The 15,206-nt window shown below is 47.7% G+C and overlaps 1 protein-coding gene across 3 annotated transcripts; it reads right to left on the reverse strand.

Annotated features, from left to right (window-relative positions):
• Positions 1–751: 751 nt before the first annotated feature.
• On the reverse strand, positions 752–10,141 carry APEX2 (apurinic/apyrimidinic endodeoxyribonuclease 2). Of its 3 annotated transcripts, XM_061614096.1 has the most exons (7): positions 10,006–10,141; positions 9,433–9,572; positions 6,728–6,811; positions 6,245–6,425; positions 4,419–4,565; positions 2,887–2,956; positions 752–2,370 (listed from the first exon to the last, which is right to left on the reverse strand). In XM_061614096.1, exons 2-7 carry the CDS (start codon positions 9,551–9,553, stop codon positions 1,384–1,386), a joined length of 1,590 nt encoding a protein of 529 aa, XP_061470080.1. In that variant the 5' UTR covers positions 9,554–9,572; positions 10,006–10,141; the 3' UTR covers positions 752–1,383. The 3 variants fall into 3 exon arrangements, with proteins under 3 accessions (XP_061470080.1, XP_061470079.1, XP_061470081.1); XM_061614095.1 differs by lacking the exon at positions 10,006–10,141 and having other exon boundaries at positions 9,433–9,630; XM_061614097.1 differs by lacking the exons at positions 9,433–9,572; positions 10,006–10,141 and adding an exon at positions 9,079–9,281.
• Between the last annotated feature and the right edge of the window lie 5,065 nt (positions 10,142–15,206).

Below are 15,206 nucleotides of genomic sequence, written 5' to 3' on the forward strand. Positions count from 1 at the left end.
AACAATTGGGGAGTCAGAAACCATTGTTAATTTTCTACACATTTTCCAGGGACTTCCCAGTAGCTCCTGCCCTTTCCACTCTAAGGCACAAAGCTGGTAGTACCAAGGATGGTCAGCAGAGGGCTCAGCTGTCTCTACCACTCACAGTGAATCCCTCTGCAGGGGATGTGTACCATTTCTGGCAATCCAAATAACAGGCAGCAGCATTCAAGTCTTCATACATTATTCCCATGTAGAAAAGCAAAATGTACCTTTTTTGCCCAAGGATACTCCTGTTCAGGCAAGAGTAAAGCCAGCCTGAACTTGATCCCATAGCCAGTGCCACAACAGCTGAATCACTCAGGGGGCTTCCAGACTGCTTCCATTCTCAGGTCATTTTCAATCACATACTGGCAAATCTAGGTTGCTCAGTTAAGTTGCTATTGTGCTCTTGTCCAACGAATCCACTTCCACAAAAGATCAAGGAAAGTGGTGGCAAAAATAACTTGGAAAGTGTGGGATAAGTGTGGGACTTACTTTGATGCAATGCCATCTAACCTCCCTGCAAACAAATCAGGATTAATGCTCAATAAACAAGATCTGGAAGCACTGCAGGGATCCATAGGACAAAATAGCATTGCCATTTCTAGAATTCAAACCATTTTGATGGGATGGGACCCTCCATCTGAACCTTGTTCATTATTTTTTCCAGGGACCATAAGAAATCCTATTTTCCCCTTCCCACAGAGAAAACACCTAGGGATTTTCCCCAACGTCTTTATTTCATGAAAAGTAGAAAAGACATTTTTTTCCAAACAAGGATGTATCATCTCTCTGCAATGACATTATCATAATCTTTACAAAGGGGGAGGGTTAAGGGGAAAAGATTGCAAGAGCATTAATCAAGAGCATCTCCACACAGTGCTTGAATGGAGCCCAACTTTACCAGTGCTGTAGGTTTAGCTGACATGAGGAAATCTGTAACCCTCAGAAATCAGAAACTGTATTATCACAAAGAACAACCTGCATGTGCATTCCCAAGGTCTGTGTTAGTCCTAGCACCAAGATCTATGCAAAACTGTTAATAACAATCAGTTAACTCTTGCTGTTTAAATGATGTCTCTGTCCTTTGGGCCTGGTATCAAGGCCTTCAGAACTCACAAGTGGTTCAAGGTGAGCCCAACATGTTCTGGTGTGAATGAATGTCGCCAGAGGCACAGCCCCCACAGAAACTCCTGGCCAGAGCAGTTTGACTTACTATGCCATGGAGGAGTTCCCCTCACTTTTCCTTAGGCAGTAGACCATCTAGGATCCCAACCTTTTGAAGCCAAGCACCTATATTCCATTTCTGGGGGAGGAGTCATCAAAGATCCAGCATCCTCTCATTTCAGTTCATCTTCTAACTCAAGGATTCCCCCGACTGGCCCACAAAAAGAAGTCACAACGTGCACGAGGATCAGAGGGCTTCCCCAGAGGCCGGGCACATACATAAAAGCGCCGCCCACAGTTTGGCCCTTGCTTCTTCACTGTCCGCAGAACACAGGGCTCCCCGTGAACCTTGCAGTGAGGTGCGCGAGCAGGGCCCGAGAGCAGTGACTTCCACAAGGCAGCTGAAGGAACAGTGCCTTTCCCACAATCCATAGCTTCGCCATTGGCCACACCCACAGCAGGTTCCTTTCCCAAAATCCCAGGGCATGCCTGGGTTACACCAGCAACTTCCTCTATCTGACATTCATCAACTGTCCTTTCAGGGGTGTCAGAAAGAGATTTTCCTCCAGGATCCTCTGCTGTCCTGTGCATCATGCTCATGACCAACTGGCACTTGGTACTGTTGGCAGTGACCCCAGGCAGGCAGTTTCCAGCTTTGAAGTAGCTGCGCAAATCCCCTTGCTCCTTCTGTAGTGGGCCTGCCCGTCTCTTCTTGGAACTCCCCACAGCACTTGGTTCAGCCTCGCCTCGTTTTTGGCCCCTATCCTCCAGCAGGCTGCTGCGCTCCACTTTCACCAGGAAGCGGCTGAGCTTCTGCTGGGTGCCGGCAAACTCGGGCAGGAAGCGAGTGCAAAGGGGTGGACAGTGGGCCACCCCCAGGCAGACACTTTCCAGCACGGCCTGCACAGGGCAGTGGTCAGAGCCCAGCATGTCTGGCATGAGCTGGGCATCCTTCAGCTCCGACAATGCCAGTGCATGATCAGCCAGGATGTAGTCAATACGGGTGCCATAGTTGAGCTGGCGGGAGCCGGTTACGTTGCACCAGCAGGTGTAGGCATCATCCTGACCAGGGTGCAGAAAGCGAAAGGTATCGACAAAGAGTTTCCCATCCTGGGAATCTTTGTCTGGCTCCCACAGGAAGCTGTCCAGCCAGCGCCGCCCAGGATGCTCCTGAAAGGATTCCTGAAGAAGACAATAATGAAAGAAATGAGGGTAACAACTGCCACTGCCAGTCTGGTGGCACATCTCTTACATTTCCACAGAGCCTTCAAGTGCAGAAAGGGCAGTCTATGCACTATCTTGTGGTAACCCCTAACTACAATCCTCTAATGCAAGGACAGCCTAACCTGCAGCACCCAAGATGTTGTTGGACTACAACTCCCATTATTGCTCACTTCTGGCCAAGCTGGCTTGTCCCTCCATTGTCTCTCTTTCCTGGAGTGGGTGAAGGAATTTGTCTAATTGTTCCTCACCATCTAGACACCCTTGGAAATTTTCAAGATCCCCAAACACATCTTACTTCATGAGCTGCCAAATCAAATGTCCACAATTCATTGTCAAGATTCACCACCCACCCCTGCGCATGTGTGCATGTGCGCATGTGCATATGAGAGAGAGAGAAAATTGCTGCTGCAGTGCTACGGTCCCCTGGACAGAACAGAGTAAAGGCAGCTGCATGCAAGTGGGCCGCTCGCTCACCAGATCTCCTGGGTCACAGTGATCAATAGGCTTATGTGCTGTGTTGATGTCACCCAGGATGACCACATGCCTAGATGGGGAGAAGAAACAGGCATGAGTCCAAGGCAAACAGACTGACAGCAAGACACACCCACCCCATGAATGCCTATCCCCACAGCCCTAACTTGAGCAGCAAGAGGCGTCAGGAGCAAGAGAAGAGCTATTAGGGAGGTAAAGTTGGGTTCCAGCTGCAAGGTGGCCTACTCTAGAGCAGTTGCGGGGAACCTCAGGCCCAGGAGCCCTCCAGGCCTTTCTATTTGGCCCTTGAGATCATGCACCATCTCTCACTGGTTCTGCTCTGTGTGCTCCTCAAATACTTTTGCTCAGCTCCAAGGTCTCTTCAAACTGTCACAATGCCTCTTGTCCGCTTGGATGGAGAGATTTCCAGGGTTGGTGGGTGGGTGCCTGCCTTTTCCCTGGCTAGAACATAGCCTGCTGCACAAATGTAAGGGCCACATCCATTGCGCCGCCACCTTCTGGCCCCACCCACTGCAGGCATATGGCCCCTGGAAGGGTGGCATTCATTTAATGTGTCCCATCAGCACAAGGGTTACCATTAGCACAACGGGACTTCCCTCCTCCTTCTCCCTCCATGTGCACCCGCCCCAGATCTACTCTGGAGGGTTGAGGAAAAACCCTAGAACAGTTTCAGGAGGCACACAGGGGAGGAGTCCTATTGTGCTAGCGGTAATCTTTGCGCTGACGGGACACTGGCTACACTGGAGACAACCCAAAATAGAAAGTTAACACAGAAAGAATAAATTAAATCTACCATTCACAAATCCTGCCAAAATCCTAATCCACTGAGATCAAGAGAGCAACAAACAATCTGTAATGCAAGCCTGCCACCAAATGAGTTGCGCCTGTCCTAGGAAAGATCTAGGGTTAACAGGGTTTCAGCCTGCACTTCACATGCATTGCATTTGTTGAACACATTTGAACTGGGAGAAGGTTGGACAGGGAAGAAACAATAAAGCATCATCACTCATACAGTGCTCTTAGACTGCTCAGAGTTCTTCAAATATATTTTCAGTACTTCTTAAGACAACCATGTATGGCATAGCTCCCAACACTAGAAACTAGGGTGGGGCTGAGACAACATCGGGTAAATGACATGTAGTCTTAACAACATTTTGAGGTCAACAACTCCCAGCGTCCCTGACCATTGGTCATGCTGGCTGGGACTGATTGGAGATGGAGTCCCGACATCTGGAGGGCACCATGTTGACTAGCCTATTGGGTTTGGAGCCCAGGTGAGATTTCACTAGCTGTCCCCCACAGTGCAACCCTCAGCACAATTACTAGGACAGATTTTGCTGACCTGATTTCCTCCCAACATTTTGAACTACAAAACGTTGGCGGTTACCAGGTTGGCAAAGGCTGTACCAGGGAACACGCTCCAGTGAGCTCAGTTGGACCGATGCCAAGAGTAAACATGCCTAGAACTGCACTACACATTGCTATTGCCAATGGGAGGTGCAAGCGATGCATACCCTCCAGCTCGGAGAAGTGCCTCAGCCCGAGCTTGCAGGAGGTGGTAGAATCGCAGCTTGAAGTCCCTGCGCTCTGGCTTTTCAGGGTCAGCACGGGGACAGTACACATTGATGACTGTCAGCTTGGTCTCCTGTTGTTCTGAAGTGCTGCAGTAAAAGGACAAAGCAGATAAATGCAATCATGTTTTGGTTACTAACAGCAGCTATACAGACCAATAAAATCTCTGGAGTGGAGTTAGGCAGTTCCCCGTTCAAGGCTGAAGATCCTCAAGAAGCACCACGAATTAAAACAGGCAGAACATTCATAAGAAGAGACAACAGTCTGTCCCCAAACCAGGGCTGGAAATATCCTGCATATTCTAGAAATATTCATGGTGGCAGTAGTACCAGTGCAGTAACCAATTCATAATCCAGCATCCGATACAAAACCTCAATAATCTTTGTTTTAATTCAAATTAAAAGGAAAGTTTGTAGTCCTCATGGCTAGACAATAAAATCTGGAACATATTGGCAATTTTTCTTTCTTACATATATGCACAGAGTATAAAAAGTTTATCTACAGGAATCCTAATGGTCAAAAATCTCTGGGTGCGTTCACACTTGTCCTCTCAAACAGCACTGTTTTACTTCAGTAGGAATATACTCTCTTTTGTATTGTCCATACTGCAAATTCAGTGGGGAATAAATTACTCCCATCCCCATTGATGACATGAAATACTTTACAGCTGAACCAATGAAGCATCTTACTGCAAATGTGTTATGGCATAAGCACAAAAAAGAGGAAATAATAGAACACTCAGATAAAGCCCACTGTGGCATCGACAGGCAGTTAAAAAAAAACAACCCTCTCTTCTTTTGCCTTATCCCCTATCTGTGTGTTTAATCACTGTGCTGCAGATTCTGGTGTAAATCAGCACAGCTATTTCCTGGAGGAAAAGCCAAGCAACTCTGGGCAGGCAGAATCACAAAGCCTAGGCGTGTGCAACAACATTTACCCATACAAGATCCAATAATCTCTAGGCCACCGTTTAAAACAAATTTGCATTCTTGGGGCAACCCGCTAACATTTAGCATTTCTATATAGCATGCTTGTGCTTCATATATGTAAAAACAAGGAATCTCCTTGCAGGATCACCTGACTAAAATTCCATGTAGTCCAGCATTCCGTCTCCAGCAGTGGACAGCTCCATGCCACTGTGAAGCTCCCAAGAAAGGTATGAAAGCAACAGTCTTCTCCTGTTGCTTAATCCTCAGGAACTGGTGTTCAGAGGTATACTGCCACTGAACCTAGAGGTTCCACAAAGCTATCACGACTAGTAACCACCATTCCTCCGTGAATGTGTTTAACCCCTTTTTCAAGCCATCTAAGCCAGTGGCCACTACCACCACCTCTTATGGCAGCGAAGCTCATTAAGTCGATTATGCATTTTGCAAAGCAAGACATTCTCTCAACTGTCCCTGACAACAGCCCGGGAAAGCAGGTCACTATTATTATCCGAGATCACAAATGCTAGTGGAGCAAATGGAGAGTGGAAAGCAAGATGGTGGGCACTAATAAATATTATGCTCAGAGCTGGATTTGTATTGGGGATTTCTTGGCTCGTGCTCTTAAAGCTGCAATGCTGTGCACTCTTATCTGTGAGTAAATGCTACTGAACACAGTGGGATTAGCTTCTGACTAAACATGCTTAGGATTGCACGGTTGATCTCTCTGCTACACCAGCTATCAGCCACCAAGCAGGTCCTTAAGCTCACAGGTCTGCCAATGCCATCAGTGGGCCCTTTAGTACTCCTTTCCAGCCCACATGGCCAATTCCTGTCCTTACCAAATACGATGACGGGTGATCACAGCCCGGCCCTCACTGTCCAGCGCCTGAAGCTCCTCAGGTGTGAAGCCCTCTGTGTCCCCATAACAACCCACTGCCCCGTCATGCTTAGCGAACAGCCCAGACAGGCCTTCTTCAGCTGCCTCTGGGGTGGCATTGACCTTACAGAACGTGGCAACACCTGGAAGACAAAGAGACCGAAAACAGTTTGCTCTGGACTCTCGAAGTGGCCGAGGCCTAAGAAGAGGACACAGAAGACATGGCAGCTTTTCAACTGGCCTCTGCAACTGATGTAACGATGGCTCGATCGGCAGCAAAAAGCAAGGGTGTGTGTGTTCCCAGTCAGGGAGGTGAATCGTCGTCAGCTGAAAGCGGCAAATGAAGTCACTGCTAAAGACCCAGCCATGCAGGGATCTGTTCATACGTTGGCAACCTCAGATGTGAGCCAGGTGTGCCCGTTTCCCTTTGCTACTGCCTATTTACCTGAGTAGCCACTGCGGGTGCGGCTAAAGCTGAAATAAGAGTTGTAGCCCTCCACTATAGCCAATGGCTCCTCCAGCAGGTCCCCTGAGAACAAAACAGAATTTGGAAACGCAATCAGGATGGAGGCATGGCGACAGAAAGCCCTAGTTTTCTTTTATACTGTTTTGTGGAGTTTTTTTCTAACATGCACAAGATTCCAGGTTCACTCAGCAATGCAGTCACCTGGCATTTGATTTGGTTTATCCAGTTTTTGGGAGGAGATTATTTTAAAAAGGACTTCATGTGCCAACACTGTGGAAGATCTCTCTCCTTCTCTCTTCCCAAGGCCCTGGAGACCATCTGTCACTCACAAGTGGACAATACTGAGCCAGATGGACCAACAGCCCAGCTCCGTCTAAGGCAACCTTGTATGTTCACATACCCAACCTCACATGCTGCCTGCATTTGCACAGGCCCCCTGGCTCAACTTTTTTCTAGTCCTTGTCCCAGTTTCCTTTCCCAATACCTTTTCAAACTAGTTCTGTGATGCTGCAGGACAATTTCGCTTCGGCTTCTTCCAACTCCTCATGCTCCCTTGCTTTCTGCCTAGAGCAGAAGTGGGGAACCTGCGGCCACCCAGATGTTGGATTCCAGCTGTCATCAGCCCCAGCCAACCTAGCCAATGATCAGAGATTAGGGGAGTTGTAGTCCAACAACATCTGGAGGACCACAGGCTTCCCATCCCTGTCCCTTCCCTAAATTTTACCCAAGAGGGAGGATATCTCACCACACCGTAAAACTGTATTGCGTCCAGATAACTAGAACTGGCTTGTGTCTCTGCCTCTCCATCTGTGGGTTGTCACAGCCTTTCCCATCTATAAATGATGGTGCTAGAGGAATGCGAGGCATATCTTCTTTACCCATTCGGCTGCCTCTCCCAAACCCAATTTTGGGGTTCCTAAATATAAATTTATGAGAAAGGCAGGTTCAGGCACCCAACTTTAGGCATCCCTGCTTTTGATAATGAAATAAGGCATTTCCACCATGACTCCTCGTGAGCCAGGGGCAGGCAAGAACAGACACGATTCTGCCTTCCCCCAAAATACAGAGCTTCTACTGATCATGGACAAGAGGTCATAAAGTTATGAATGGATGTCAGTTAAGTTTATCTGTCCTTCTGTTTTCCCCATTCACCCACACTGCCTAATGTAGTCTGTAAGGTCCTTGGGGCAGGGACCCATTTTGTGTATGCTTGCGGGCTTCTCATATGCATCTGGTTGGCCAATGTGAAAACAGGATGCTAGACTAGATGGGCCATTGGCCTGATCCAACAGGCTCTTTTTATGTTCTCATCTTATTTATTTATTTATTTAATTTAATTTATATACCTTCAAAGTACCATGTGTATTGATGATGCCATGTAACTGAGGAAACCTCCACAACTATCCACTCCCCTGCTCAGACTGTGGTGGATGGGAGTTCAGATTTTAAAAATGTAGGAGACCCATCTCTTTGAATGTAGCCTGCCTCAATTACGTATAAAGTGCAGGGCGCAATTTTAAGAGCAGAAGGGTGTGGGTGTTGAGCCTTCTTCCTACCCAAAGTTTACCTCCCTGTAGTCTATATCACAAGGTGATCCACCACCACAACTCCACCCCAAAAAGCTAGCCTGGCTGGGAGAAAGTGAGCCTGGCTGGGAGAAAAGTTTCCTCAATAGACAGAACGGTGGGGTGGAGGATTCAGCATTCTGCCCCCCCATGCCCTCTTTGCTCTTTAGATCAACCCACCCCCTTTATGCATGATCAATACAGAGCCACTTCTAAAGAGATGGGTCTGCCACCATTACATCTTGCTTGCACCTGAGAAAGGAAGCAAACTTGCTGCCTTAAGATTAACTTGTCACCTTAGTACTCAACCATATGCCTTCTGGTTTCAAGAAAAGCCTCCACTGCAAAGTTAAGCCAGTTTAAGGGGGTTTGGCCACGGCAATTTAGGAACAGCAACTCTGTAACAGGGGTGGGTGGATCTAGAGATCTGTAATGAGATATAACAGGGCTTTGTCTTTGACCACCACCCTTATTTTTTGTTATTATTATTATTAAGGGGGGGTTCACAATAAAAAGGGACACTACATAAGATGCAGAAATAACAGGCTACAAAAATAATCTCGTTTCTGACTTTAAGTTGGATATCCCCTTTATTGCTACTCAGAAATATCATATCCCTCTTCAGAAATGAAAACATCTGAAATATGCTGTTATTTCCACCACCCCCTTTAATATTTTTCTTCAACATCTAGCCTGAGGAGTACAGTGTAACTTAAGAGCTCATAAAGGACGGTATACAAATGCAATAAATAAATAAATAAACACCTATTAGTCTCGATAGTAAAATGAAGCTTCCTGCATTCATCAGAATGGCGTCTGCTCGGGGACAAAAACACCAGGCACTCCAACTGCCACCATCCCTGACCACTGACCATGCTAGCTGGGGCTGACCGGAGTTGGCATCCAACAAGGTCTAGAAGGAACCACGCTCTCCACCAATGATTTATGCCGAAGAGAGAAGTATCAGGACTGACCCCTGCCAACACCCCTTTACAAATCCCAGAATCCCTCGGAAGGCAAGCAGCGACAACTAAACCGGTTACGAACGCTAAGGTTTGCCACGGGGTCAACCCCAGCCCTGTGTCTGTGCACGTGTGGATGCTCTTCGGCACGACTCACGGGTAATCTTGGTCTCCTGCAGGCAAATGACATCCGCCCCCAACGAATCCAGGAGCAGCTGCAGTCCCGCAGATCCCGCCCCAGCCCGGAGTCCGTTTACGTTCCAGCTCACCAGCCTCATCCCAGCCAAGCGGAGAGATCTTAGAAGGCACGAAAGAGTGAAAGGATTCAAAGCGTAAACGTCATTTCCGGCCGCCAAAATCGACCTCAAGGAGACATTAAAAAACTCCAAACGTTTTCTCACTTCCGGTTCTGATTCGAACCTTTCGTATGCGGGGCAAGACAAGGGGAATACATGGGGAACAACGTGGACGTTAAAATAAAATAGGTTTGCGACGTTATTATACCTTATAATTTATAAATTCCCTTTTGTTACAGATCTTTGAAATAACATATTTTGCTTCCTCCTCAGCTATTGGAAATAGTCGGCTTTAGGTGATTTAAGAAGCAGAAGGGGGGAATTGGGCTGTGAGCGTTGTTAGGAAGACAAAACACAGCGAAGAGATTAAAAACCGGCATTTGGCGTAAAGACTTTAAATGTGTTTAGGTGTGAAGGAAGATATTTTTACGAACCTAAAGTTGCGCTAGAGAACCATCATGGCTGTATCCCCTTTGACGAGCAAAGACTCCTAGAGTTTGGAGTGGGCGTCTCCGTTCACTGTGTACTTTCCTAACTTCAAGATTCTCCCACCTTAAAAAAATAAAATAAAACAGAGTCAATATAATAATAGATCCAACCTAAAGGAGCATGCGAGCTTCATTCGTTTGTGATGTTTCTGTACTTCTCTTCTTCTTGGCGATCACTCCTGACCGAGTAAGAGTGTTTTCCAAAATACAGTCTAACAATGGATCCGTCTGAATCTGTATCCACCGCCGATGTACCAGACCATGACTAGGGGCTTCTGGATTTCACAGTCCTGCCCCCGTCGCCATTTGCCAATTGCCATGGGACTTTTGTTTTGGAAGATGCCTGTGCGTGAATTTGTTTTATGTGGGGAGATGGGCGCACCACAATCAGCACACAATCTTGACAGAAAAAGGCTTTGATCCAATGGCATGGGTACCATGACGACTGGAAGTCCTTTATCTGCTGCACCCTTCATCTGCCTTCACAGCTATTGTAACATACACATTGTTATCCTCCGCCTGTTCTGCCGTTGAGGACTTTCTTGGGTTGTTCTTTGGTTCCTCTCCCTTGACCTTACTGCCATGGGTGACCCTGCTGGGAGCGCATGACTCCTGGCGGCATCACTCACAGGGATCGTTGCAACACGCAAGCTCACTCACCACTATCAATAGGCCATCAGTGATCAGAAATTGCAAAAAAAAAAAAAAATTGCAATAAAAAGTACGTAACCGTGGTGTGTTCGGACGAGAACGTTACTATCCTTCCCTTCTTGGAAAACCTGCATACCTTTACGACACGGATGGTTCGATCGTTAACCCTTCTGTTGCTTTGCCCCTGAGTCCAAAACCATGAAAATGAAAGAGTTCAAGACTGCATGGAAACCACATGTTTTTACTCCAGCCTTCTAATCTCAGGTGTATTCAGGTGCAGTTTGTGTTTACCAAACAGTGTAAGGAATGCACTCTGGACATGCACATAGGCATTCAATTTCACTGTAAGGTCACTGTAGTGCAGCTAGGGCTGAACCTCAGGATCGAAGTCTAGGGTCCCCAAATGATCAGGCAGAGAGCTACAGAAAGTAGGGGCAGTGGCTGCTATCAGCAACTGGGCCAATACGGGCATGCCAGGGCCTGCTGGTTGATGCAGCCAGTGGTGTCACTCGGGGGGTGCGGACTGCACCAGGTGACACCATCAGAGGGGGGTGACTCAGCTTTAATTTAAAAAAAAATTAAGTTTCTATGTGGTCCGGTTCTCGAGATATACATAAAAATGTCAGCCGCCCCGTTAAATCTGTTTTTAAACTACTGTATAGCACTTCGTAGCTTTTGTGGGTGCTTGCCTGGGTGAGGGAAGCCACATTGGGGCATGTGTCAAGGGAGTGATGGGGGAAGGGTGGGAGGCCAATGTATAGCGAGGCTGGGCAGCAGATGCTGGTGGGGAGCTAGGGGCAGGCCATGTCAGAGAAGAGGAACCAGGGAGAGATGCATAATATCTGTCCCTCGTTCCGGGCCTGTCCAGAGCCAACAGACAGCTAGGGGTGGCCAGTCTCCATACTCTGACCTTCGATTACTGCTGTGCAATGCCAGGTCTGTAGCCCAAAAAACATCCCTCATCCATGATATGATTTTGGATGAGGGGGCGGACCTGGCATGTATTGCGGAAACCTGGCTGGATGATGCAGCTGCTCCTATCTTGACTGCCATGTGCCCGGCTGGATTTTCTTATGCACAGCAGCCGAGGGTCGGTAGTCTATTTGGTGAAGGTAGACTTTTTGATGCCACAAACCCTCCGTGGGGGTGGAGGACCCATTAAGATGGTCCGCCCCAAGCGTTTGATGGATCCTGATGGATTCCTGAACGCGCTTGGGGATTTGGAGCAGGCACACAGCCACTCGGCTGATGCCCTGGTGGAAGGTTGGAATACCGCAATCACTGGAGCATTAGACCGGGTGGTTCCGAAACGCCCTCTCCCCCTGAATAGAACTCAGACGGCACCGTGGTTTACCCCACGGTTGCGAATTCTGAGGCGGAAGGTGAGACTGCTAGAGCGCCGGTGGCGGAAGTCTCACTCTGATGACGATCGAACACATGTTAGAGCTGCGGCGGCAACCTATCATGTGGCAATAAGGGCAGCAAAAAGAGATTTTTATGCTGCCTCTATTGCATCTGCGGAGTGCTGTCCCAGGAGACTGTTCCAAGTGGTCCGGAGCCTGGTCGGTCCAGTTGCTCCAGAACCGATGGAACATGATAAGGTCACCTGTGACGAATTTGCAAAGCACTTCACGGAGAAAATCGATCATATCAAAAGTGCTATTCCATACGCTGTGGATACAGTGAGTGAGCCAGAGGTGACCAGTGCTGCTCTGGTGGTGTGGGATAGGTTCCAGCTTCTTCCTTCTGATGAAGTGGACAAGGTGCTTTCAACCTTAAAGCCAACCACCTGCTTACTTGATCCTTGCCCATCATGGCTCATTATGAGCTGTAAAGATAAACTGGGCGAAGGGATCAAGCTGGTGGTAAATGCTTCACTTGAACAGGGAGTAATGCCATCAGCGCTCAAGGAGGCAATAATAAAACCACTCTTAAAGAAGTCCTCCTTGGACCCTCGAGATTTGAATAACTTCCGCCCAGTTTCAAACTTGCCATTCTTAGGCAAGGCAATTGAGCGAGTGTTGGCAAAGCAGTTGCAAGCGCATTTGGAGGAAGCAGATTATCTGGATCCAATTCAGTCGGGTTTCAGGCCTGGACATGGGATTGAAACAGCATTGGTCACCTTGGTAGATGATATGAGGGGGGCATGGGATAGGGGCGAAGGCACCTTCCTTGTCCTCCTCAATCTCTCAGCGGCTTTTGATACCGTTGACCACGGTATCCTCTTGGACCGCCTGGAGAGGTTAGGCGTGGGAGGCACTGTATTGCAGTGGTTCCACTCCTTCCTCTCCGGTAGGTACCAAAGAGTAGCATTGGAGGAGGAGGTTTCGGACCCTTGGCCTGTCACTTGCGGGGTGCCACAGGGTTCCATCCTCTCTCCGATGTTGTTTAACATCTATATTAAGCCGCTGGGGGCGATCATCAGGAGATTTGGGCTGCAGTGTCATCAGTATGCGGATGACACGCAGCTCTATCTCTCATTTAAATCTTCACCAAGGTTGGCTGTAGAAACCCTGTCCAAGTGCCTGGAGTCGGTGAGTGGCTGGATGGGGAGGAATAAGCTGAAACTGAATCCAGACAAAACCGAGGTACTGTTTGTGGGAGACAAGGGAAGTTTGGGGGATATAGACCTGGTGCTTAATGGGGTTTGTTTGCCCCTAAAAGACCAGGTCTGCAGCCTGGGGGTCATCCTTGATTCCCAGCTGTCCATGGAGGCTCATGTTTCGGCTGTGAGCCGGGCGGCGCTGTATCAACTCCATCTGATACGGAGGCTGCGCCCCTACCTTCCCAACCATCTGCTCCCACCAGTAGTACATGCCCTGGTCACCTCTCGCCTAGACTACTGTAATGCGCTCTACGTGGGGTTACCCTTGAAAATGGTCCGGAAGTTGCAACTGGTACAGAATGCAGCGGCTCATCTGATCAAAGGCAGCTGCCGGCAGGACCATATCACTCCAGGGTTAATGGAGTTGCACTGGATACCGGTTGCTTACCGAGCCCAATTCAAGGTGTTGGTTTTAACCTTTAAATCCCTATACGGTTTTGGACCAGTCTATCTGAAGGAGCACCTCCAGCATCGGCAGGGATGCCGCTCAACAAGATCAGCCTCAGAAGACCTTCTCTCGATCCCACCGGTTAAAACAGCTAGGCTGGTGAGGACCAGAGGGAGGGCCTTTTCAATAGTGGCCCCCACCCTATGGAATTCTCTCCCAAATGATCTCCGCCATGCCCTTTCTATGATGAGCTTCCGCCGGACTTTGAAGACTTGGCTTTTCCGGCAGGCCTTTGGAATGGGTTAAGTTTTACTGTTGGGTTCTTAAATTTTAATTTTTAATGTTCAATGTATTTTATCTTGTACGTCGCCCAGAGTGGCTGGTCAACCAGCCAGATGGGCGACTAATAATAATAATAATAATAATAATTAACCCCACCCATTCAGGATTGCAGTCAATCAGTGAAGTGTTTGTTTGACCTGTGGCAGTGTCTAGTAAACCTCATTGCAAGGCCAGAAAATGGTGGTTCCCCCCCCCCGTTTATCTGAAAATCTCATAAATTGGGTAAGTATATCCAAAACCCAGCTGGGAAAAGGCACAAACACTGTACAGTCAACATACATTAAAATAAGCCAATGAGATGCAAATCTACAGATTCTATAGAAGTCAGGGGTGTTTCAAACATGATGAATTTCAAAACAGAGTCTGAGCAGGAAATAACACGGAAGGCATGTCAAAGAACATTCCATGCGACTATAGCATACACATGTATTTTGCCATAGTATACAGCAAAATATAGGCATGCGTTATCATCATACATTATTTCCTACACTGAACCATCATATTCTGCTGTGTCCGTAGCTATTCTTGGAGTCCAAGAGCAAAATCTGAGCTTTCTGGTCACCTGATTCATATATTACTATGGTGACCCAGTTGTCATCAAAAACAAGCTTCCATGTGGCTGGACTCCCAAGATGAAGATGTGGTGCTGGCATGGAAACTAACCATGTTTTCACTTCCTGCATATGTCACAGCTGCAGCTTGCAGCTCCAGCTGCACAGAAGTGAGTCCCCTCTCCATAGCATGTTGCCATGGTAACACAGGAAGCAGCATCTACCTTTTCAAACAGTTGTTTACACCCACATTAATGTCTGTAGTAAGTTACTTCACTAATGTCTGTAGTAAGTTACTTCACTTCAGCATAGTTCACACTGCCACTCCAATGAGGATTAGACTACTACTGCTAACCTGCTTGCTTTGCCCCAGATGCAGAATCAGATTAGATTAAAGGAGTGGCTTTTTCATAGTCCTTGCAGTAAAGAACAGATGGCTGCTACTTTTGAAAAAACCCACTATGGGCAATTACTGATGTCCAGAAAAACAGGCGTATACATGAAGCAGCTTTATACCGAGTCAAGCCATGGTCCTTCTAACCAATACTGTCTGCTCCAGAGATGGGAGACCGATGGACCTCCTGATGTTGCTGGACTACAGCTCCAATCA

Source organism: Rhineura floridana, chromosome 3 (genome assembly GCF_030035675.1).
Source record: "Rhineura floridana isolate rRhiFlo1 chromosome 3, rRhiFlo1.hap2, whole genome shotgun sequence".
Classification (NCBI taxonomy): Eukaryota; Metazoa; Chordata; class Lepidosauria; order Squamata; family Rhineuridae; genus Rhineura; species Rhineura floridana.